Genomic DNA, 25655 nt, shown 5'->3' on the forward strand with positions numbered 1-25655 from the left:
TTCATGTGAGCCAACAAAGGAAAACATGTTTAGTACAAAAATCTCTCCTATTAGCAAATAAAGTTATTTTTAAAAAGCTTGTATTGCTTTGCAGGACTTCACACCTACACAAAGCTCCAGGTTCTCGGGGATCCTGAGGAGCAAGCTTTGTACTGTGCAATTCATCCAGGGACACAGAATCTGCTGGGCTAATGAGCTCTCCTGCAGCTTCTTCTTCTGCAGGTGATTCCCTAGAAGCACAATCTTAACTCAAATACTGTAACACACACACACAGCCTTCCAAACGGAAACCAACAACAACCAGGGTCAAGAAAGGCGCAGTAGTGCTAGCATCTGAGTTCAGTGAAGTCATGTGCCTGCTGATTTTATTCCGTCAATGTGAATTGAATTAATTTCCGAGCTTCTTCTTTTATGGTCAAGGCCATGCTTTGAGTACAGTATTAATCATTTGAACAGATCTATCCCCCTGATAAGGTATTAATGCAATGGATCACTAATGTGGCAGCTTGCACTTAAGCATCATGATAGTGACCCTGACCAGGAAATGATTGGAAAGGCAAGGATAAAGGAGCGTTGCCTTTAGCTTGAAGGTGCAACATTAGCCTAGGCACTTGTGAGTCCCTCACTTTTGTCCCACTACTAATTTCCCCATGCATTACCTTGTCACTTGTGTCCCCAGAGGTGTTCATTAGGAAGGCAAGTGACAGCCTCCAATAATATATGCCTATCTTAAAATAATCAATCCTCTCTTGCAGTGGTGCTGTTTAATACTACTACTGTATGGTAGATTATTAGATGGAAGGTGCACTTAGATTGTGTCTAGTGTAATACATTATCAGTCAGCAACATACTGATGATCTGTCACTTACAAAATAATGTCATCAGTGGAAAAGGGCCAAGCAGCAGGGGTAGGGGAGAAAGAGGGTTCAATTATATTTGTAGAAGAAATGATGTCCTGAGGAGAGTGTATAATATATTGGCTGTTTAAAAGCGCGCAACGCAACTTGAGGAAAAAATCAGGCTCTGAGAGATGGTGGTTCAGATTGCTGTAACAAAGGAGCTGGCCTTGAAGTCAAGTTCAAGCTGAAGTACAAAATTATCTTTTACAATACATAGTTTGCTTGTGAAAATGAAAAGGGTAGAGATGTATTAGTAATGTTGGCATTACCACAGGCAGCTGTTTTTAGATATTTGGTATTTTGGGTACATGAGTTTTGCATCATTATTAGAATTAAGGCTTACTACATTCTTCTGCAAACTTTCCAGCACTGAGCAGATGGTTACCCTATTACCAACCATTTGCATTTAACATATTGTAATGATTTATGTACCACATGTCACTGAGCAAAGAAAAAACAGTCAGTGGCAACTAATTAGTTGAGTGTGAAGACACATATCTCAATGTACATATCCTTGTTGTAACCAAATTTTAATTTTTTGATAGTTTACAAGTTTAATGTGCAGTGTAACAGAAATACTGACAGCAATTAAACCTGAACCATGACATCCCTCTCTCACTATGATAGTGCTACTATAATTACATCTGTACCAGCATTCCCATTAAAAGCCTCTAATTTGGGGGATGGGTGGGGAGGGGAGGTTATAACAATGCTTTTTACTTTTATATAGGACCTTGCTTCAGAGGATCTCAAAGTACGTTGTAAGCACTGGTACCTCAGAGCCTAGCTCAAGTTATGGGCTGGGCGGCTGCTGGAGAGTAGCGTAGGGGTGGCTAGCAGAGAGGGACTATGGTCCAGGATACCTCTTGGAAGACTGAAATGAGTCTAGGGATGTGGACGGGAGGAGGTGGGACACTTTGAGAGGGGAACCAAGGTCTTACTAGAAGTTTGCAGGGAAGGAACAGTCAGCTGTGGGTAACTGAATCAGCATCAGTCAGGATGGAGTCAGATACAGAAGCAAACTTTGGAAGATTGACCATTATTATTTCAAACATCGTAACTATATACCATATGTTTTGGATTATCTGCAGCAGGCCCCATGATGGCAATTATTGATTATCAGCCTCATGTTTGAATGTTCTTGGTTTTAGGGTTGTGTTGCAGTGGTAAGGATTGTCACAAAAATGTCTGCAAATAAGTCAATGTGATTTTCTGTGTGCCAATATTTCTAGATCTAAATAATGCCATTGGGAGTTTTACTTTTCTACAATATACCATTCTTGTTTGCTAAAAATCTAAATGAAGTATCAGGGGAAGAAATCGGGCTGAAGTGTAGCCCCTCTTTCCCCATTCTCCTAGCATGTCTCTACTTGCAAAAAAAGAATCTAACCTACATTCACAGCACTGATAGAGGTCTTTTTACCTCTGCAGCTCTTGTTTTCAGTTTGTGTTGAAAACTGAGCCTGTTCATTCAGCCTAGTTAAACAAGATGAGGAAAGCCTTACTGAGACACTTCTGTTGCACTCAGGCCTCTGAACCAGGCTAACTGTGTTGAATTAAGAGTCTGACTCAAAGTTTCCCTTTGACTGCATTATTGTTGGGTGATGCAGCGATCAGGCTCATAAATCCCTGGACTGGACACAGAAGGAGTGACGGCTAGGAAGAGCGACCACGAGCCACAAATGTGATGACTCTGCTGAGTGAGGCAAACAGAATTTGGCCCTTTTTGATTAATTTTACTGCCTTCTGAAGTGCATGACTCTAATTCGCTCCTATATGATTATATCCTCAGCTAGTGTAAGTCAGCACAGCTCCACTTAAATCAATGGAATGACACCAATTTACAGCATCTTAGGATCTGGGCTATCATCTGGGGATCATAAAGTATAGGAAGGTTAGAAGCTTTGTTTTTGTTTATTTGAAATAGAACAGCATTAGCTTGCTCCATTTGGATTATTTTTATAACATTTTGACTAAAAATTTCCTGTGTAATTCTGATAGTTTTATGGCTGTGCATCAACTTCAGTGCAGTTAACTCTGATTTACATGGAGATTAACTGAGATCATACTCTCTTATTTCAATACTTTATTTTATCACAGCACAGTAACAGATGAAGAAAAGTGGCATCAGGAAATGAAGAAAAGTTAACTTTTCCAGAATATTAACAACTGGAGTAACTTTTTCTTTTAACCATTTGAACAACATAGATTACAATTGAAGATGAACTCAGATAAATTAGACTTTTTTCATTAGATTGATTTTTTTTGAAGTCCCTTAAATATTTCCATAAATCACAGTGGCAGAATGATACCTCATTTGTTACAAGTAACAAAGAGATTAACAAAGAGAGATAATAATCATCTGTGTCAAGAAAAACAAGTGAACATTCTGGGCTCAACCACTGATGCACTTCCTGCACTGATCAGTATCTGGAAAAATTGACTCCTGAGCATGTGTAATTCTCTCCCTAATGAAGTGCATAAAAATAACTGCATGCACACACTATCAGCGGTGACTGGGATCACAGATTAGCAGCTGGGAAGAGAACCAGGGTGCTAATTATCAGACAGCCCCTCCCTCAAGGGGTGATGGTATAATGACAACACACATACTCAAATACTGTGTGTGATTTTCATTGTGGGTCTCTTTGACTGAGATTCTCAGATAATCTGTCCCTGTGCTCCATGTATGAACAAAGGGTAGGAATAGAGGGACAAGGTTGACTTTGGCTCATCTAACTTACACTCTCTTTCTCATGGCCTCCTATGGGCCATGGGCAGCAGGGAATAGCTGAAGCACTGTACCCCAACAATGCACACCCTTTACAAGCCAACTATGACAGAGCCTGGGAGCAGAGCAGTTAAAGAGCTACTCTGGCAGCTTTACACCAGTGCAGGGTATGTTTCCAGGGACCATTCCTGTCTCATTTAAGATCCCTCTGTGCCACTAGCATGGTCTAAAGGGGCCTTAGTGGAACAGAGAATCAGTCCCTTTATTTCTGGATCAGTGTGTTAAGTTTAGAATTGGTTACCATGGCATTTAAAGTGCTGAAAAAAGACAACAGTGTGAGAATGAAAAACACTATGCTTTGCTTCAGTACAGAAGATATCGCTGCTGTTGCTACCTATAAAATAGTTGAAAGATTTTAAACTTTGAACACAGTAATAAACTATACCGCTGTAGCTATAACCTCAACTTTGAAGAACACTAACCTTTCAGACACATGGGCCAATAGATTTGTAAGGTTATTTAACTGTTTGTGTTTGCCTAAACTCTTTGAAATAAAAAGCTTGAAGAAAAGAAAGTTCCTGCCTGAAATGATTTGTGTTGGAATCCCTGAAATTATTCACAAAGGCTCTTTGAATGTTTTGGACCATGAATTTGACTACCCAAAGTAACAGAGTAGAGATACTTCTATTTAATTTCATTAGGATTTTCCCCTATGTCTCTTTAACGTTGAATGACAAAGTGAATTATACAACAAAAGTGACTGGTTCCACTCCTCACAAAAACATTGATCCTATAGGATGCTGAGCGCCCTCAAAAGGGAGCTGAGGGAGGTCAGTAGTTTTTATGGAAACTCTTGACTACTCACAAAATTGGGCCAAAGAAGATGATCAAATAACAAAGGTGGTTAGTGTAGATTGAAGTTTTAAATACACCTGCACTTAAACCATACACTAGAAATTAAGGACCCAATTGTACCCTCAGTTTCATAGGTTCCCTTTGCAGTCACTGGAAGATTGGGGCCTGTCTGATTAACCTTTGAGTTAACTGATAGTACTTAAATACCACCATGGAAGTTGAGAACAAAAACTATTTGAGAACATGAGTGGTAGTATACAATAAATTGATGTACCTTTGGAAAGACTGTTTATCTGGGTGAATGAATACTGAAATCATTTAATTACTTCAATTCATGATGTTTTGCTTAAAAAAACCTCAGTGTTTACAGAAAATGAAGGCTCCTTTTAATATATTTTACAGTAGATATACAAAATCATTTTCTATTGGCACTTGGGAGTTAAGGATAAACTGAAAAGCTCTTAAGTACATAAGCTGTTTTTTCCTGTCCTCTAATGAAGTTCATAATTTAATTGCAGGAATTATTTGATATATTCACTCCAATCACTTGTGAAAACCTCAAAGGAAAACAAGTTGCTCATATAAATATTCTCTTTGTAAATCAAGAAATCCTCAAGTACAGTAAATACATACAGTACTCCAAAAAAGAATGGCATTCAATTCTCCTCTTAAAATCTTGCTGTTAGCATATCTTTATTCTGAGGGTTTGAGGCTTGAATTGAAACTTAATGAGAAAATTTCCTGTTTAACTAAAGTACTTCTAAAATTTTAAAGTTCTGTGGGGCCCAAAGTCTGCTTTTGGGTAAAATACAGAGTAATGCCATTAAAGTAAACAGTGTTTTCCAGATTTACAACAACGTAACTGAGAGGAGGATTTAACCCACTTGGGGACAGATTCTGAAGCATAGCGCACTTATGCATAAGCCAGAAAATACAAGCATTATAACCTGAGCCATTTCTTGTGAACATCCACTGCAATTTGCACATCAGGTCCCAGACCATGGATAGTAGAATCTGCTCTTTTCAAGTTGCTGTTTAAGCCCACTTCCAAAACAGTGAGGTCTCATAAACAATGGACACTTTAGAGCCATAGCAGATTTTGGGGCATACTGACTGAAGAAACAAAAGAGAACAGCAACTATGCTTTCCCCAAGAGTAATTTATTCAGACTCTTGGGTGGATTACATTTAGCACAGACAATGTGAGGGACAGAAATTGTTAAAAGTGAGGATAATTTTCACTTACGTAATGTAAGACAGAGGTTGCTATTACTGCTGAAACTGGAGCTGAGACAGGGTCAGATAACCTGGAGCTCAAATACAGAAGCCTCAAGCAGAGGAAGAGTCTAAAAATAAATTCCAAAGGGCGTAACAATACATATTGTACAGAGTCTGGATATTTTAGCTTTTAGAGGAAAGTATTGGCTCTTAGATTGAAAAACTAACCACCAATGAGCAAAAGTGTCCTTCACCTTAACCTGCCAATCATTTTTCAAACCATGGGGGCAATCATTTCTCACTATTATTAACCTGAACTTTAGTCAATATACAGCATATAACATACATACCATTAAAAGTATAACAGTAAAACTGAAGTTATTTATTCTTTACTCTAAGAATTAACATGCAGGACCGGCTCTACAGTTTTCGCCGCCCCAAGCAGCCTGCCGAATTGCCACCGCAGACGGCGGGGGCAGTCTGTGTGCCCTTAGGGCAGCAGGCGCGTTTCCGCAGCGGCGGCAATTCGGCGGCAGCTTCTATGTTTAGCTGAAAGCTGCTGCGGACAGCTAAATATAGAAGCTGCTGCCGAATTGCCGCCATCGCGGAAACGCACGTGCCTCCCTAAGGGCACAGGGACTGCCTCCAACGTCAATTCGGCGCACTGCTGGGGGCAAAACAACAGGGACTGCTGCCCCTTGAAGACTGCCACCCCAAGCACCAGCTTCGAATGCTGGTGCCTGGAGCCAGCCCTGTTAATATGGTTACCCTTCTGGATCCTGATCCAAAGCCCCTTTCAGTCAATAGGTGCCTTTTCCGGACTTTAAAGACTTGGTATTAGACTCTTAATGAACATTTCCTACAGAAAGCACAAGTGACTGTCACTCACAAGTGACTATCAGGACATAACTTTTCAATTAATCAAAGATATTCAGAGCCATAAAATCCTCCTCTTCAAGCAGTGTAATAAGAAAAAATTTAGAGTTTAGTTTCATGGACCAGCCTTTGATTCTTTCTGCTCAAAAAGAGATGAACAGAGCAAATGTCTACCCTCTCTTACTTTCCCATCCTGACAGGCTTTATTTATTCATTAGTCGACCTTTCTAGCCATTAGGACCATCTTGCTTCAGCAGTTAATTAACACAAGTGCCATAATTTAATACAGTTAATGCTACTTGATGCCCTTTAATGTACCTTCCATTAGTGATATTATTGTAGTATTACCCTGTAAATTAAAATGAGATCAAGACTAAGAGAGGCTTTCTTTAATTAAGGTACTGGCACATTACACTTGTCCATTATTCACCAGAGAAAATCACCCTGATTTAGTGAAGCAGACCATCTATAAGTCAGAATTAGTTCATGAGGATTATTAGGTTTCTTGAATAATGTGCATGCAATGGGTTTGGTGAAATTGCTAACAGCCATGTTTCCTCTTTTTTCATTATCTTAACAAACACACAATGAAAGCTGAATAAACAACTGGTAATAGAAAAACTGAAGAGTTTATCAAGAGGTTTTCATCTCTAATACAATAAACATCAAGCTCATTTCACAACAAAATGCAACGGAATGAGAAAACAAATTATATATTAAATGGGCAAATTTCCTAGCTTGAATATATTGTGAGGTATTAAAAAGCTGCATATTTAACACGGCAGCTTTAAGACAAATACTTTTCACAGGCGTTGAGCCCTAAAATTCAACAGGAAACAACTTACATAGAAACTTAGCTTCCTTTAAAAATATGCTGTTAAGATGATTGGTTATTTTAACCATCCTCAACCTACAGATGAATGTTACAGCATAAGCTACAGCATTAAAAAGAGTCTATTAGCATCACTCATCCACGGCATGTCAAGTTACTCAGTAACCTCTCTTTGCATGTTATCCTTATGGAATAGCCCAGACTAGCTCTTCAATATCCAGAAAAATTTCTAAACCCAGAATATCAAACATCATGGCTAAACTTTAAGGCCCAATTAACTTATTGGCTTCAGGTACTACTAGTTGAAAATCCACCTGGATTGGATACATAGTGGAGTAACACTCGGGGTTCTGAGTTGCCCAGTGAGGCCAGCGGTCAGGTAAGAGACAGGGCAACTGGGAGTACTGCTGATTCACAGAATCTTCAGGCCAGCCTCTGTCAGTGGTCTTCTGCAGAGCACTGGTGTTTAAAGCTGTCTTTCCCTGATGGAGGATGGCAGTGGTACTACAGTAGGGTTGCCAACCCTCCAAGATAGTCCTGGAGCAGTGGTAGGCAACCTGCGGCCCGTCAAAGTAATCTGCTGCCGGGCCGCGAGACTGTTTGTTTACATTGACCGTCTGCAGGCTGTGGTTTGCCGTTCCTGGCCAATGGGAGCTGTGGGAAACGGCAGCCAGCCTACAGCTCCCATTGGCTGGGAACAGCTAACTGTGGCCACTGGGAGCTGCGGGCGGCCATACCTGCAGCCGGTCAATGTAAACAAACTGTCTTGTGGCCCGCCAGTGGATTACCCACATGCAGGCCACAGGTTGCTCACCGCCGTCCTGGAGTCTTTAATTAAAGATTATGTCGTGATGAAACCTTCAGGAATACATCCAAGCAAAGTTGGCAAACCTATACTACAGCCTGCTCTTCCTTGGAGTGGCCAGAGATTCACAGGGTGCTGAGAGCACCCTGACATGTGCCTGGGGATGGATCAAGCCCTAATTTTTTAATGTATTGATTTATTTGTCAGCATACTTTGGGGGGGAAAACTGCCCAGCAAGAGGTGTTTTTTTCATCAGCAACAAAGTGATAAAGGTCCTCACACAAATTTAATCTACTAGGATAGGATTATATAGCTGATAACCCCTGGTAGCTGGTGTCTGATTACTGTAGTTTAGCCAACAAGCATCACCATCAGATAAATTCTCTGTACAGTCACGCTTAATTTTTATAGCCAATTTGCTATGGGATGACCGTTTCCTTTAGCTGTGTTTTGGAAGGCTTCTGTTTGTGATTTCCTTACAACACTCTCTTTCTCCTTCAGATTATTTATGCAATGAGACACTGATAGTCTAATTAGAGACAGACTGCTTGTCGAAGTTCAGGGTTTTTCCAATGTGGACCTGCACGTTCTCAAAGTATGGTGTTTTTTTAACCCCAGGTTTTATTCTGGTCCATCTCTACATCTAGTCTACTTGAGAGTGAGGAAATGACAGAAGAAAGGATAAAGGAGAACTGAACTATATGCTGTAATTCTGATTACTATAGTAGATATCCAAACCACTATTACAAGCTTCCCATGTTCCACTAAGCTTATTACAAGATTCATGAGCAATATTACATACATGTATTACATTAAAATTCTTAATGCAAAAGCAATGATCCAATGATACAATATTTTTGTATTTTTAATTAGTCATCTTGTATCTATGTATTTCACATGGGGCACAAATAATTGTAACTGTAGCAAATCAACTGTGCAATGAAACTCATTTAGATTTGCACAGTTCTTGCTCATTAAAAATATATTTTCATTGAGAAAATGCACTGATAAATCCAGAGCCATGTAAATAGCACAGATTTTCTGCCTTATATATTTTAGCTGAATATTAAAAATATAAGCAAAAATTGATACTAACTTGTATTCATTTAATTCTGCCAGGAATTTTTGGCAACATATAAAATTGATTTCCTTGCATGTATGAAAATGCTTAGAGACATGCAATGTCTTCCATATAAAAGAGACTAAAAATACCCACTTAAGTAATCCACTAAACAGCAGTAACAAACACACAGTCAATAGCGTGCTATATAATCTCCTTGTCTACTGCATTAATGTCAATTATCTTTTGCTTACTACAGAATGTACATGATATTCTTTATCCTTCCAGTAAGTTAAGTGGATTTTTGTTTGTATGCAATCAAAGATTATTGATATTGCATCAGTCCTCAATAAACTCTGAAAATAAAGTTGTTTAAACAAGACATTTTGGACTCTTTAGTTTAAAGAGTGTATGGATAAGAGGCACAAAGTGCATGAAAGAGGTAAGTAAAATAATAAAATATATGGAAGAGGTCCAGTTTATCTCATCTGATAATACAAGTACAAGGGGACACCTAACATATTTAAAGATAACACACACAAAATTGCTAAAAAGAAATACTTTTTTTTTTACACAATGGGAAATAAATCTGTGAAACTCGCTACCACAAAATATAATAAGGTCAAGAGCTTAGTGGGATTCAAAAAAGGGTTTAGACAGTCATGGGGGAAAAAAAGCATCTCTAACAACTACAGTACTGTAGCAATGATTAACGTTTTCAGAGGATATCAGTCCTCATGCTTCAGATAATAAACTAACCTCTAACTTCCTGGTATTAGGAAGACACTTTCTGCATAGGCACTTTTTGTACAAATGTCTATTATGAGACATTTATACCTGGTACTAGCCATTGCTGGACACAGGATGGCCATCTGTCTAAAGCAGCAGTTCTCAAACTTCATTGCACCATGACCCCCTTCTGACAACAAAAATTACTATATGACCCACCCTGGTGGGTGTGTGTGTGTGTGTGTGTGTGTGTGTGTGTGTGTGTGTGTGTGTGTGTGTGTGTGTGTAAGAGGACCAAGGCCCAAGCCCTGCCACCCCAGGTGGGTGGGGGAGGGGCCAAAGCTGAAGCCCAAGAGCTTCTGTTCTGAGCGGAGGGCATATAACCTTAGCCTCGGGCAATGGGGCTTGGGCTTGGGCCCTGGACCCCAGCAAGTCTAACATCAGCCTTGGCAACCACATTAAAACGGGGTCGTGGCCCACTTTGGGGTCCCGACCCACAGTTAAGAGAACCCCTGGTCTAAAGCAATGTGGCAATGCCTATGTCCCTATCCAAATTAGCCTTGTGTTATTCAAACCATTGGTTTATTTTTTACACTTAATCTTCACTACATTCTAGAACAGTCTAAAGCATCTGTAAGGGACACTAACCTGCATGGTGTTCATTCTCTCAAACAGAACTATACCCTGCAGAAAGAGTGAAATTCACCCCACTGCAGAGGTCTCATCCAAGGCCCTTCAGACCAATTACACCTGAATTAAAGCCCAGTGATTTCAATGGCTTTAGGCCATAAAGGCATAAAGGTATCCTGGCCTGGAGAGCCCTGTGGAGTGTCCCTTAAACTGGGATTAAATATCAGGAGATAGCCATGTTACTCTGTATCCACAAAAACAAAAGATCTGTTAGTCTTTAAGGTGCCACCGGACTCCTTATTGTTAAACTGGGATGAATTTCACCCTCAGACAAAAAAGGTTGGACATCCCTGACCTAGTGTAAGAAGCTGTTAAAAGTATTCCACTATTAAGATGTACAGAGATTTGTCAAGTTTAGTGACAGTAGAACTCTGATGACAGAATTGCTGAATCAAAAGTGTCTAATGCTTTCAGAAACTGGTTTTTACTGAGCTACATTTCTGGGAAAACATTTCAGTAGGAATTGCTGACATTTTGAGGGAGGATAGAAAATTGTTGACATCCTTTAAGGACAGACATATTTACCCATTCTTAAAGACTCATATTCTCTTACCTTCCATATACCCTTATGTCTGAGATTGCATAAAAGTAGCGTGCCAAGTGTTGCTCATCTACATATATTTCCCCAGTTGCTGGTCTGAGCAATCTTATCCTCAGGTCTGTGATGGTAAAGAAATCTCTCAGCTTCTTGGTTGTGTCAAGCTGGCCATACAGGGAAGCCATATTATGAAGCCGAGGTCCAGCAAAAAATGCAAATCGATCTTTGATCTCGAAGTGGATGATTTTACTATTTGTCATGTACCCAGTGGAGTATTCTTCTGTGCAAATGATTTCTAGAACTGTGTGCTGTGATAAATCCTTCACTGATTTGGGATCCATATGGAAAGCATCTAAGCAGTCTGTGGCATAATACTGGTATGGTTGCCATGTTCGCCCATAGTCAAGTGATTTCTCCAGGATCATTTGGTCTGGACGGCCAGATTCAAAGGTGATAACTATGTTATCTGTTAGTTCAATGGTTTTGTTCCAAGAAAGGGTAATGTTAACCTGGAGAGGTTTGGGATAATCTTTCCAAGTTGTAGACTGCCAAAATGTGGAGGGATGTCTTCCTTCAAGATCAAACATCAGCTCAGGTGGATGTGCCAGTTCATTGGTAGTTGCATCACATTCATTATTGCACATGTAGGGATTCCCCTATGAAAGAAGAACAAAACAGTTTTACAAGCAGCATTATATGAATGACTACAGTACATAAAGGCATTCTTTGTTTGACAAATTAGAATTGCCTTTCTATAGTTTATGAGCAAAGCTAAGAAAGAAAATAAATGTTTGTAGGGAATATCTTTGTTTATCTTAACTAGATTTCTCCTGTTTGCTTTATTTATTAAATTACTCCCTCTCCCACTCACCCCACACAGATTCTCTGCCTTTGTAATTTATGTGGCTTTCTCAGTGGGTTTTAGAGAAAGAAAACAGTTTATTTATCTTGAATTTGTTGGGCCAGTAATCTAGTCACAAAAGCACAAGAACAATGAGCAAATGTCTAAAGGCTCAATAACTCTGATTCTTCTTAGAAAGATGTAGCAGCGAAGCAAGGAGAATTTCTTTTTAACACAAGCACATTCCTCAAGAGCACAGTTCATAAAAAAGTCACTTTTAGGAGAAGTGCTTTAGAATCAGCAATACATTCTCTATGTGTGCAATATGAAACAATACCCACTACAGCTTTCATGCTTCCTTTTCCCCTGGCCTCAAATTTATCATGCTTAACTGTGTTCCTGTTTAGTAATGTCTTCCCTTAAAATGTTTACACTGTTCACTACACATCATTAGAAACACAGTGCACTACAAGCTCTGGAGTTTGATCCAGACACCTACCACCCTATTAGCTACCGGCTAGCGAAGTACTTCAGGAAAGACTTTTTACCAGACATGGGCTCCAATTTATCAGGACAAGATAATCCACCACTTGATTAGGTGGGAGATGTCAGCAGGTCCAGCTGGAAGGCTGCTGAGGTGGCTGGAGATTTGAACTATGTGTCAAGTTTAAAAAAACACCACCACCACATAAACTTACCAATAATGTGTAGCTTTTACTAGTACTCGTCTTCTATAGCAAGGTGAAAGTGAATTATTCTTCTCTGGGCCTTTTGATGCATTAACTTGCACACTACAATCTTCCTCCTCCTCACAAAAGCTACTTCATCTGGAGGCTGGGGATAACTTGATAAACCATTGCAAGCTATTGGCTACTTTAAGCTGTCCTGGATCATGTCTACCTAATCTAGAGGCTTTCATCAATACATTAATATCTGGCTACTTAATCATTCATTATTTGTTTCAGAAAACAATTACTGCTCTGTATTTTTTAGAGTTAAATTGCAGCGGCTGGGCGTCTATACTGTCCATCTATGCATAAAAGTTCCTCTTCCTCACATTAACTTAGAAGTTCGACTCACATATTGATGGGATAATAGACCCTTATGTAACTAATTTTCTTTTTTTTCCTTATCATTGCAATTATGTTTCTTTCCATCTCAAGACCACAGGGATCTGAAGCTTTGCAATCACACCCACTGAATGAGCTGGGTCTCAAATAATGAGTTTCACCTTGGTCACTGCCACAGTCCCTGACATACTCAAGTCAAATGCAAGAAAAAGGTCTTAAGCACTTACTCTGACCTCCCTAGAGGCAACTTTCTCCTTCCTACTCAGAGAAATACTCTCTCTCATTCTTTCCCATTAATGTAGCTGAATCCCAAAACCAACAACAATTCATTGAGACTCAAATATAATGCAAGAGAAGAAAATGGGTTATTTGAAAAACAGAACACTGCTTATTAAATTGACAGACTCTAAACGTGCAGCTGTAACTGAGAAGATCCTTGTTACAGTTTTCCTGCTTTCAAGCTCAGGATCACTATTTCCATCATAGAATCATAGGGTTAGAAGGGACGAAATAAAGCAGAGGGGAAAATAACAATATATTCTACGCAGGATGGATAAGCCACTAAGTTTTTTATTATTTAAACGTAGTTTAAAAACATACTCAGAGACACAAATGCAAAGATCTGCAACCTTGCTCAGGCTTTTTTCAGGAAGCCTATAAATACTGTGGAAGCTGTCAGGATTTATATATTTTAAATATATGTAAATGTGCACTTTACAGAAAGAGGTCAGCGTTATCACTGGAAATTTACTCGAACAATATAGTCACTTCAGTCTGTCCACATGAAGCTATCAGTATAGCCATGAACATGCATGCTACAATCTCCTTTCTGGCAAAAGCTACTTCATCTAGAGTTCAGGACTATCAAAACAGAGAAAATCAAAGCTACTGGATAGCAAGTTACAGACATTTATATTAAGCAGAACAGAAAGATGGCTTTGGTCTTTTACAGCACAGCCGGAAAGCACACATGTGGGTCTGTTGTCATTTTTATGTTATAAACTATCCACTGGTCCCAGGATACCAGCAGAGACTATGTTTCATGAACCAGAATGGATAAAGGAAGGCTATTTACCTTACAGTAACTGGAGCAGACAGTAACTGTACAATGAAATTAACTAGATGATTGGGTGGGAAAAGATTGAACTTTGCTTGTTGTTTTCAGATCAATCTTTGGGCAGGTGAAGAGGCTTCACAAAACTGTATGATTGCTAATGATGTATGTAGCAGATGTAGTCAGTGAAGGTAATGTCCTTCCAGCGACAGGGCTTGCCTTAGGGACAATCAAAACAGGTAACTTCAAGGTAGTCAGACAAACTTTACTGGAACAAACTCTACCATCTCTACATTTTAGAGATCAGCATGGTCTAATGTGGTTGGGCCACCAAAAGATTTAAGGCTGATCTTGTTTGTTAGCAAATACTGTAATGTGCTGCTGAGACCAAGTTTATGCTACAGACGTTTGCCAGCAGAGCTATATCTGTCAGGGATGTGAAGAGGTGTGGTTCTCTAACCAACACAGCTGTGTTGGCAGAAGCCAGTAGTATAGATGCAGTAATACCAGCAAAACTGTACTTTACTATACTAGTACAAAGTGCAGCTTCTGGTATTGCTGCATGCGTATTAGGAACACTTTGCCAGTACAGTATATTGGTATTTCCATATCAGTAAAGTGCTCCTAGTGTAGACGTAGTCTGATTGCTGCCAAGCCACCCTAATCCTGTTTGTGAGATCTCTGATTGTTGTATTATTGCTCTCTCCAGGCTTCCATGCACAATGCAAATGAAATAGTCCATAATTAATGGAACTCTATGTGTCGCCAGTGCTGCTATTCTTCACAAAAGAGAGAGCTGCATTTTAATTCCTATCTGTTTATATTGTGCTTTGGGATAGAAGATGTTGTATAAATTCAAGTTATTACTGACCTTATAAAAATCCACTAGATATTAAATATTGGATCCTTTGGGTTTATACCAAACAGATATTGATTCTATGAAGAGTCCAAATGAGATCTCAATTCATTGGGGATGAAATTCATCCTGAGCTGAGGGTCAGTACAAATCCTATGGACCACTTCATATTCATTAAAACCTATTTTCAGGCAAGCCTGGTCCAATGGACCAGATTTCACCCCCTCTGAGTTTTTTCACTGAAAACAAAGAGTAATCATTACCACTGTCAGAACTGCCAACTCCAAGTGTTCAAAAATCATGGCCTGAAGAAAACATAAGATTGACTTAAAATCTCCATCCATCCATCCATCCGTTGGCTTCTTTTTATTTGAATTTTGGTTTTTGAATCTTTAGGGTGCACTTGGCTCACATTTTCAAGTTTTTCTCAACAACTATCAGGACTAGGAGCTTACTTTTTTTTAAATGAAGGCCGAGAGCCTCATATTTTCACAAGACTCCAGGAGTTGGGACTTGGAGGAAACACTAAATACCATAGGACTTGGAATAAAATCATAAAGCTAGCAAGAATAAAATATCTAGATCAGCAATTCTCAAACTTCATTGCACTGCGACCCCCTTCTGACAACAAAAATTACTACATAATTGCAGCTATTTAAGAAGATAAGAACGGCCATACTGGGTCAGACCAAAGGTCCATCTAGTCCAGTATCCTGTCTTCCGACATGGACCAATGCCAGGTGCCCCAGAGGGAATGAACAGAACAGGTAATCATCAAGTGATCCATCCCCTGTCCCCCATTCCCAGCTTCTGGCAAACAGAGGCTAGGGACACCATCACTGCCCATCCTGGCTAATAGCCATTGACTATACTGGGCTAGATGGACCTTTGGTCTGACCCAGTATGGCTGTTCTTATGTTTTTAAATAGCTGCAATCATGAAATTTATGATTTTTTAAATCCTATGACCGTGAAATTGATCAAAATGGACAGTGAATTTGGTAGGCCATAGTTATATTGATGCCCATTTTAGGCCCCTTTACACAGCCAGAGCAGCGGTTTAAATGGGTACTAGTGTAAATGAGAATCAGACTAAGTCTGGATAGCTATAGTTTCATGAAATATGACTATCCTATTTCCCTCACTTCTGTTCAGGCAATGGGGAACTTGCCTCTGTTTGTGATTTGTATTCCTGTCCCTATGTTTTTAAGATAATGTTAAAATTCAGGGTGTCTGATTATATTACAATAAAATAGATCTTTTTCTAATTTACTCTCAGTGCTGTTATAATCTTGGCCTTCACAACATCCTCTGGCAAGGAGTTCCACAGGTAACTGTGCATTGTGTGAAGAATACTTCCTTTTGTTTGTTTTAAACCTGCTGCCTATTAATTTAATTTGGTGACCCTTAGTTCTTGTGTTATGAGGAGTAAATAACACTTCCTTATTTCCTTTATCCACACCAGTCATGATTTTATAGACCTCTATCATAACCCCCCTTAGTTGTTTCTTTTCCAAGCTGAAAAGTCCCAGTCTTATCAATCTCCCCTAATAATTTTTGTTGCCCTTTTCTGAACCTTTTCCAATTCCAACATATCTTTTTTAAGATGGGGCAACCACATCTGCACACTGTATTCAAGATGTGGGTATACCATGGATTTATATAGAGGCAATATGATATTTTCTGTCATAATATCTATCCCTTTCTTAAGGATTCATAAGATTCTGTTCGCTTTTTTGACTGCTGCTACACATTGAGTGGATGTTTTTAGAGAACTATCCACAATGACTCCAAGATCTTTTTCTTGATTGGTAACAGCTAATTTAGACCCCATCATTTTATATGTGTAGTTGGAATTATGTTTTCCAATGTGCATTACTTTGCATTTATCAACATTGAATTTCATCTGCCATTTTGTTGCCCAGTAACCCAGTTTTGTGAGATCCTTTTGTAGCTCTTCACAGTCTGCCTGGGACTTAACTATCTTGAGTAGTTTTGTACCACCTGCAAATTTTACCACCTTACTCTCTTTTTCCAGATCATTTATAAATATGTTGAATATGTCTGGTCCCAGTACAGTTCCCTGGGGGACACCAGTATTTACCTCTCTCCATTCTGAAAACTGACCGTTTATTCCTACCTTTTGTTTCCTATCTTTCAGCCAGTTACCAAACCATGAAAGGACCTTCCCTCTTATCCCATGACAGCTTACTTTGCATAAGAGCCTTTGGTGAGGGACCTTGTCAAAGGTTTTCTGAAAATCTAAGTACACTATATCCACTGGATTCCCCTTGTTCACATGCTTGTTGACCCCCTGAAAGAATTCTAGTAGATTAGTGAGGCATTATTTCCCTTTACAAAAACCGTGTTGACTCTTCCCCAACAAATTATGTTCATCTATGTGTATGACAATTTTGTTCTTTACTATAGTTTCAACCAGTTTGCCTGGTATTGTAATCAGGCTTACCGGCTGTAATTGCTAGGATAACCCCTGGAAGCCTTTTTTAAAAATTGGCATCACATTAGCTATCCTCCAGTCATTTGCTACAGAAGCTGATTTAAATGATAGGTTACGGACTGCAAAACTCTTGGGTGAATACCATCTGGTCCTGGTGACTTATTATTGTTTAGTTTATCAGTTTGTTCCAAAACCTCCTCTAATGACACCTCAATCTGGGACAGTTACTCAGATTTGTCACCTAAAAAGAATGGCTCAGGTTTGGGAATCTCCCTCACATGCTCAGTCATGAAGACTAATGCAAATAATTCATTTAGTTTCTCCGCAATGGCTTTATCGTCCTTGAGTGCTCCTTTATCATCTCAACTGTCCAGTGGCCCCACTGGTTGTTCGCAAGATTCCTGCTTATGATGTAATTAAATTTTTTTTTGCTATTACTTTTTGAGTCTTTGGACTCAAAGGATGCCTTTTTGTCTCTCACTGCTTCTTTTACTTTGTTGATTGGCCACGGTGGCACTTTTTTGGTTCTCTTACTATGTTTTTTAATTTGGGGTATACATTTAAGTTGAGCATCTATTAGGGTTTCTTTAAAAAGTTTACATGAAGCTTGCAGGGATTTCACTTTTGGCACTGTACCTTTTAATTTCTGTTTAACTAACTTCCTCATTTTTGTGTAGTTCCCCTTTCTGAAATTAAATGCTACAGTGTTGGGCCGCTCTGGTGTTTTCCTCACCACCGGGATGTTAAATTTAATTATATTATGGTGACTATTACCAAGCGGTCCAGTTCATCTCTTGGACCAGATTGTGTGCTCCATTTAGGACTAAATCAAGAATTGCCTCTCCCTCCTGTGGGTTCCAGGACCAGCTGCTCCAAGAAGCAATCATTTGATGTGTCAAGAAACTTCATCTCTGGATCCAGGCCTGAGATGACATGTACCCAGTTAATATGGGGATAGTTGAAAGCCCCCATTATTATTGGGTTTTTATTTTTATAGCCTCACTAATCTCCCTGAGCAGTCACTATCACCATCCTGGTGGTCAGTAATATATCCCTACTACTATATTCCTATTACAAGAGCATGGAATTCCTATCCATAGAGATTCTATGGAACAGTTTGGTTATGCTTTCTTTCACATATAGTGCCACTCCTCCACCAGCACAACCTGTTCTGTCCTTCCGATATATTTTGTACCCTGGTATTACTGTGTCCCATTGATTATCCTCATTCCACCAAGTTTCTGTGATGCCTATTATATCAATATCCTCATTTAATACAAGGCACTCTAGTTCACCCATTTTATTATTTAGACTTGTAGCATTTGTATATAAGCACTTTAAAAACTTGTCACTTTTTAGCTGTCTGCCATTACATGATGTAATTGAATGAGACTCTCTTTCATTTGACTGTTTTTCATCAGATTCTACCTGTATTTTATCATCTTCCATCCTTTCCTCCTTACTAGAACATAGAGAATCTCCTTTAATAGATCCTCTCCTAAGGGATATCTCTGTCTGAACCACGTACTTCTCTGCACCTGTCAGCTTTTCCCTGGCCCGTAGTTTAAAAACTGCTCTATGACCTTTTTAATTTTAAGTGCCAGCAATCTGGTTCCATTTTGATTTAGGTGGAGCCCATCCTTCCTGTATAGGCTCCCCCTTTCCCAAAAGTTTCCCCAGTTCCTAATAAATCTAAACTCCTCCTCCCTACACCATTATCTCATCCATGCATTGAGACCCTGCAGTTCTTCCTGTCTAACTAGCCCTGTACATGGAACTGGAAGCATTTCAGAGAATGCTACCATGGAGATCATGGACTTCAATCTCTTATCTAGCCGTCTAAATTTGGCCTCCAGGACCTCTCTTTTACCCTTCCCTATGTCACTGGTACCTACATGTACCACGACCACCAGCTCCTGCCCAGCACTACGCATAAACCTATCTAGATGTCTCAAAAGATCTGCAACCTTCGCACCAGCAGGCAAGTCACCATGCGGTTCTCTTGGTCATCACAAATCTAGCTATCTAAGTTTCTAATGATCAAATCCTCCATAACTATTACCTGTCTCTTCCTAATATCTGGAGTTCCCTCCCCTGGACAGGTATCCTAAGTGCGGGAGAATACCACATCATCATCTGGAAGGAGGGTCCCAAGTATGGGATTGTTTCCCTCTGCTCCACTTCGATGTTCTCCTTCCCCGAGATTGTCATCCTCCTCAACAGCACAGAGGCTGTCAGACTGGGGGTGGGACCATTCTACTCCCTCACTCTAAGCCCCCTTTATGCTGCTAGAATGGAATAAAGGGGTCCTAGTGTAAATGAGATTCAGGTCCTTAGAAGAAGTTAGTATGAAGACAATCACCATTAAAAAGATGAATTACAAAGTTTAATATCTTCATCTCAGTGATAATCCTCCTTAACACCACTAACAATAAAATGGATACATCAAAGAGGAACTTTCTCTTATTTGTCAAAGCTAAGAAAATTCTTTGTTACCAACATCTAACACACTATGGCATTGAGTAATTATTTTGTGACCAAAAGGCAGCATTAAGTACATTGTAATGTACGTGCTCCATGCAACAGCTCTTCGGCTGGACAAGGTGGAAAATACTTACAACTTTTTAAAGCAATATTTAAACTATTCGAATTTTCTAAATAATTAAACAGATAATGCCTCTAAATACTTCCTGATAATAAGAATAGAAGGATGATGAAGGTTTTCCCTACATTATCACCTTCTAAAGGAAGTGTATTATTTTACAGTACCTCTCTGAGGTTGTTATTAATTAGCACCTGAAAGCCAGTCACACAATGCTGTTATTATTTTGCCTCCTGACACTTTGGGAAGTCAGGATATTACCAAAACATTCTGACACATTAGAAAAGTTTTAAAAGAGCACTGGACTTGTTCTATACTGCAGCAGCACTCTATGGGGCTTCTCTCTTACAAAATATGATCATGTTCACACATGATTGAGAAGAGCTGGATTAGCTGACACAATGCTGTCCAGGTCTGACTGCTCCCAGCAGGGTTTCATCATGATTAGCTGAATACAATTTGTTCTGGTCTACACTGACTGGTTAGTTTTGGTCTGTATTGTGTCAGAGAACTTGAATCTTCACAATGGTGTTTGAACACAATAACATTTTGTGAAGTAGACAAGGCTGAAAAAAACCCCTCAGGTTGCTCTGCTTGGCTGCACAGACTGTAGTTCACAGACAGAAGCATTGAGAGCTGAACTACAGCTGACATTTTATTCTTCTCATTAGAAAATTTCCACGGCTTGCCATTGGTAACACTAGAGAATGTGGCAACAAATGGGAAAATGACCTTGAAATAAGTATTCATGCTAAAGGCAAAGGTCTACAGCAATTCAGTAGTTGAGCTATAATGGAGGTACCAGTGAAAAGGGGTTTTGCAGTTGCTTCTCAAGGGTTAAAATCTGATTGCTCCTTCTCAGATGAGGGGCCTCCCTCCTCTCATCACAAAGATTCTTCTGTGGCATATACACAGGCTTAGGATTTGATTGAAGCTGTTGCTTGTTTCAATCTGCTCCCTGTACACACTAACACCTTGTGGACTTTTTTACGCAGGAACAAAGACTGGGGGCTTAACCTTTCTGCAGCGTGAATATTGGAAGCTGTATCACAGATTACATGCTGTAATAGACACCTGGCTAAATCCCTACAGAGGATTATGGCTTGGATTTTCAAACTGGTGAAGGCCGCAGAGGTCAAGCAGGCCAAGATTTTAGGAAAGAGCAAAATAAATTCTCAAGAAGCCAGTCACAGAAGCTGATTTTTATACTGCTGTCTCCAAGTAGTTAGCTCGGATATACTAGACAAGGAATAAATATAGACTGAATCAAGCAAGACTTAAAGTCAGATCCTGTAGTAAAATATTGCATTAAAATAAATAATAGGACAGTCATTATTTATTACTTTCCCAAAAGGTCATCACAAGAGAAAGACATTAAGTACCATGCTGTACCTAGTGGATGATTAATTACTTAATTAATAGCAACAATTGCACTTATGCAGCACTTTACATCTTCAAAGTGACTATAAACATAGATAATATTTTCAGTTTTATAGAGCTATATTATGATACCTTCACTCAGGCTGCATGGTATATTACTCAATGAGGTAGTACTCAATGTGAGTACCCATCATGCCTTACATTTTCAAAGCACCTTGCAAACATTAGCTAGTTGATAGTACACTAGTGAATGTGTGTCATGAGCTTTCACGAGGAAAAGCGCTATTTAAGTGCTAAGAATTATTGTTGATATTATGAGAACAGGGATGGTTATAGATAAGAACACTTCAGCATCAATAACCTTTTAAACACTGCACTGGTTGTCAGCATTTTAAGTTAGAGTGATTTAAGTATTAGAATCTCAATGGAGGATTGATGCTGTTCCACAGAGCTCCCAAGTGAGAAGTATTTGGAGGGTCAGACAAACACTTTGAACTTTGAGCCACAAGCTGAGCCACATGAATTCTTCAAAACCAGGGGAAAAGAAAGTTTCTACATCAATAGCTTCTACAGAGATTTTAAAAGATTAAACTAGAGAAGACTGGTTTGCTAAATATTAATAGTAATACTTATCACCTCCATGCACTTTTTATCTTCAAACTGTATTACAAACTAAGGCTCTAATCTTACAGTGGAATCCATGTGGGTAGGTCTGGGAGGAGGGCAGATATTAAACATATTTAGGTGCCTAAAAATCTGGCCCTTGGGCCCTACGTCCTGCAATATTTAACTAATTAATCCTCATAACACCCCTGACCTCTGTGAGGTAAATGTTATTGTGTGATACAAGCAAATACGTCTTATGCCAAATTTACATAGGAAGGAGAAAGAAGTAAAGAGATTAAAATCAATGGAAACTAAGGAGCACGCATCACCTTGCAGGTTGAAGTCTGCATCTTTCCAGATTAGATCCTAATGATTTGCCCAAAGCCATTCAGTTGGAAGCATTCCTGGCTCCACTTGCCACTAGACCATGCCTCTTTTGAATATTATGGGCCACAGATATAGCAACAACCTTTTAATGTTTGTGGTTCCATTTAAGAAGATTAAATATATTTCCCTCTCATTGTGTCTATTCTGCGATGCTAAATAGTAACTAAGGGTTCTAGTTTGTCAGGAGAAAAGACAGAGCAAATGTTAATTGAGTGAGTATCTTGTTCAGTCTGAGTCTGCTTAGACTTCTGAAAACTTCTAGTTCACACCAGGCATACTCAGAAATTTAATACAGATTAGTAGTGTTACTCCCACATTAATATACATCATCACACTAGCATAGCCACTTTATGCCTGTCTGTACATTCTCTGGTTTTAGCTACTTTAATTGCACTTCTGTCTTTAAAAAACCCATGGATAATAGATTTTGACACACTTTTCAAGTCACTTGATTAGACAAAGAGACTATTTCACTCCCAGAACTCTAGCTGCTTTCTCAGACACAGCCTACTCATTCCGAGTGGACTGTACTGCGTGTAGCAGTGCTAACTTTTACTTGGCAACCTTGCTCATGCTATTCCAGCCATGATTTGTCACTTGGTGATTTTGGAATTATCGGTGCCTTTTAACAAATCTACTGGGACTAATACAGATTCTGTTATGCTCTTTTCTGTTCCTTGAAGAATGAATTATTTGCCTTTTCCGTTTGTATCAGCAAGTATCTGAGATAATCATTATTAACGTTTATATTGGGGCAATGCCTAGAGGGCAATAAGACTGGGATCCTGTTGGTAGATGCTGTCAAACATATGTCTCAACCATGTTAAGAAAATCTTCTATGATTTCTCTGGTTCCTCTGTCTAGTGCAGGGGTAGGCAACCTATGGCACGCGTGCTGAAGGCAGCACGCAAACTGATTTTCAGTGGCATTCACACTGCCCAGGTCCTGGCCACCGGTCGGGGGCGGGGGGTCCACATTTTAAATTAATTTTAAATGAAGCTTCTTAAACATTTTAAAAACCTTATTTATTTTACATACAATAGTTTAGTTATACATTATAGACTTAGATAAAGAGACCTTCTAAAAACATAAAAATGTATTACTGGCATGAGAAACCTTAAATTAGAGTGAATAAATGAAGACTTGGCAACACCACTTCTGAAAGGTTGCCAACTCCTGGTCTAGTGTTTAAGTTTGAGTAACCAAAGTAACAGAATCATAGAAATGTAGGGCTAAAGGGGAAATGAGAAGCAATAAAGTCCCGACTCCTCACTATGGCAGGACTAAGTAAACCTGGATCATTCCTGACAAGTGTTTGTCTAAGCTGTTTTTAAAAACCTCCAATGAGGAGGATTCCATCAGCTCCCTTAACAGCCTATTCCAGAGCTTAATTACCCTTATAGCCAGAAAGCTTTTCCTAATATCTAACCCAAATCTTCCTTGATGCAGATTAAACCCATATCTTCTTGGCCTACCTTTAGTGGTCACAGAGAACAATTGATCACAGTCCTATTTTTAGCAGCCCTTAACATATTTGAATACTTATCAGGTACCCTCTCAGTCTTCTTTTCTAAAGACTAAATATGCCCAGTTTGTTTGTTTTTTTAACCCTTCCTCATTTTTGTTGATCACCTCTGGATTCTCTCCAATTTATCCTCATCTTTCTTAAAGTGTAGTGCCCCAAAATGGACAATACTCCAGCTAAAGCCTCACCAGTGCCAAGCATAGCAGGACAGTTACGTCCCATGTCTCACATAAGACAAGCCTGTTAATATACATCAATGATATTAGCTTTTTCTCAACTGCATCAGATTGTTGATTCATACTCAATTTGTGATCCACTGTACCCTGCCCCTGGATTCTTTTCAGTGGTACTAGCTAGCCAGATAAAGATAGGTATTATGTTTGCCCTTCTCCATTCTTCTGAGATCTCACCTATCCTCCAGGAGTTCTCAAAGATAATTGCTAATGGTTCCAAGATTGCTTCAGCTCATTTCTTAAGTACCCTAGAAAGAATTTCATCAGGCCCTGCTGATTTAAATACATCTAAATATTCTCTAACCTGTTCCTTCCTTATTTTGGCTTGCATTCCTTCTCCCTTGTTGTTGATATTGTGTTGACCTTTCTAGTAAAGGCTGAAGTAAAATATGCATTAAACACTTCAGCTTTCTTCATGTCACCTGTTATTAGCTCTCACTCTGAATCCACACTAAGTAGAGGACCTACACTTTCCTTCATCTTTCTCTTGCTCTTGATGTATTAAAATAACCTCTTCTTATTGCCTTTTATGTACCTTGCTCGGTGTAACTCATTTTCTGCCTTAGCCTTTCTGATTTTGTTCCTACATGGTTGTACTATTCTTTTGTACTCCTACGTAGCAATTTGTCCATGTTTCCAATTTTTGTAGGATTTCATTTTGATTTTCAGGTCATTAAGGATGGAGCCATATTGGCCTCTTACTATTCTTCTTATCTTCCCTTTGCATTGGGATAGTTTGCCGTTCCTTTAATACTGTCTCCTTGAGAAACTGCCAGCTGTCCTGAACTTCTTTTTCCCTTAGATTTTCTTTCCATAGGACTGTACCTACCAGTTTTCTGGGTTTGTTTAAAGTCTGCTTTTTTGAAGTCCATTGTCCTATTCTGTTGCTCTCACTCCTTTGTTTCCTTAGAATAATGAAATCTATCATTTCATGATCACTTTCACCCAAATTGCCTTCCACCTTCAGATTTTCTGCCAATTTCTCCCCATTGGGCAGAATCAAATCTAAAATGGCTGTCACCCTGATTACTTCTTCCACTTTTTGGATCAAAATATTGTTCCCAATATGTTCTAAGAACCTACTGGAAATTGTGTGTTTTGCCATGTTATTTTTCCAACAGATGTCTGGATAGTTAAAGTCCCCCACTACTACAAGAACTTGTTTTTGGAATATTTCTAATATTTATTCTAGAAATGCCTCATCCACCTCCTCTTCCTGATTTGGTGGTCTATAGTAGATCCCTCCCAAGACATCACCTCTATTTTTACCCCTTTTATCTTTACCCAGAGACTCTCAATTGGTCTGCCTTCCACTTCCATCTGAACTTCAGAACAAGTCTATATATTCTTGATATATAATGCAACACCTCCCTTTTTACCCTGTCTACTCTTCCTGAATAAGTTATACCCCT

General features: G+C 39.2%; 1 protein-coding gene across 3 annotated transcripts in view; it reads right to left on the bottom strand.

Annotated features, from left to right (window-relative positions):
- Window positions 1-25655, bottom strand: part of NTNG1 (netrin G1) — a 206899-nt gene that overhangs the window by 109467 nt on the left and 71777 nt on the right. For all 3 annotated transcript variants that reach the window (XM_039486512.1, XM_039486513.1, XM_039486514.1), the window contains exon 3: window positions 11248-11888. In XM_039486512.1, the coding sequence (XP_039342446.1) occupies window positions 11248-11888 (641 nt within the window). The remainder of the gene's footprint in view (window positions 1-11247; window positions 11889-25655) is intronic.

This window comes from Mauremys reevesii, linkage group 8 (assembly GCF_016161935.1).
Source record: "Mauremys reevesii isolate NIE-2019 linkage group 8, ASM1616193v1, whole genome shotgun sequence".
NCBI classification, from domain to species: Eukaryota; Metazoa; Chordata; order Testudines; family Geoemydidae; genus Mauremys; species Mauremys reevesii.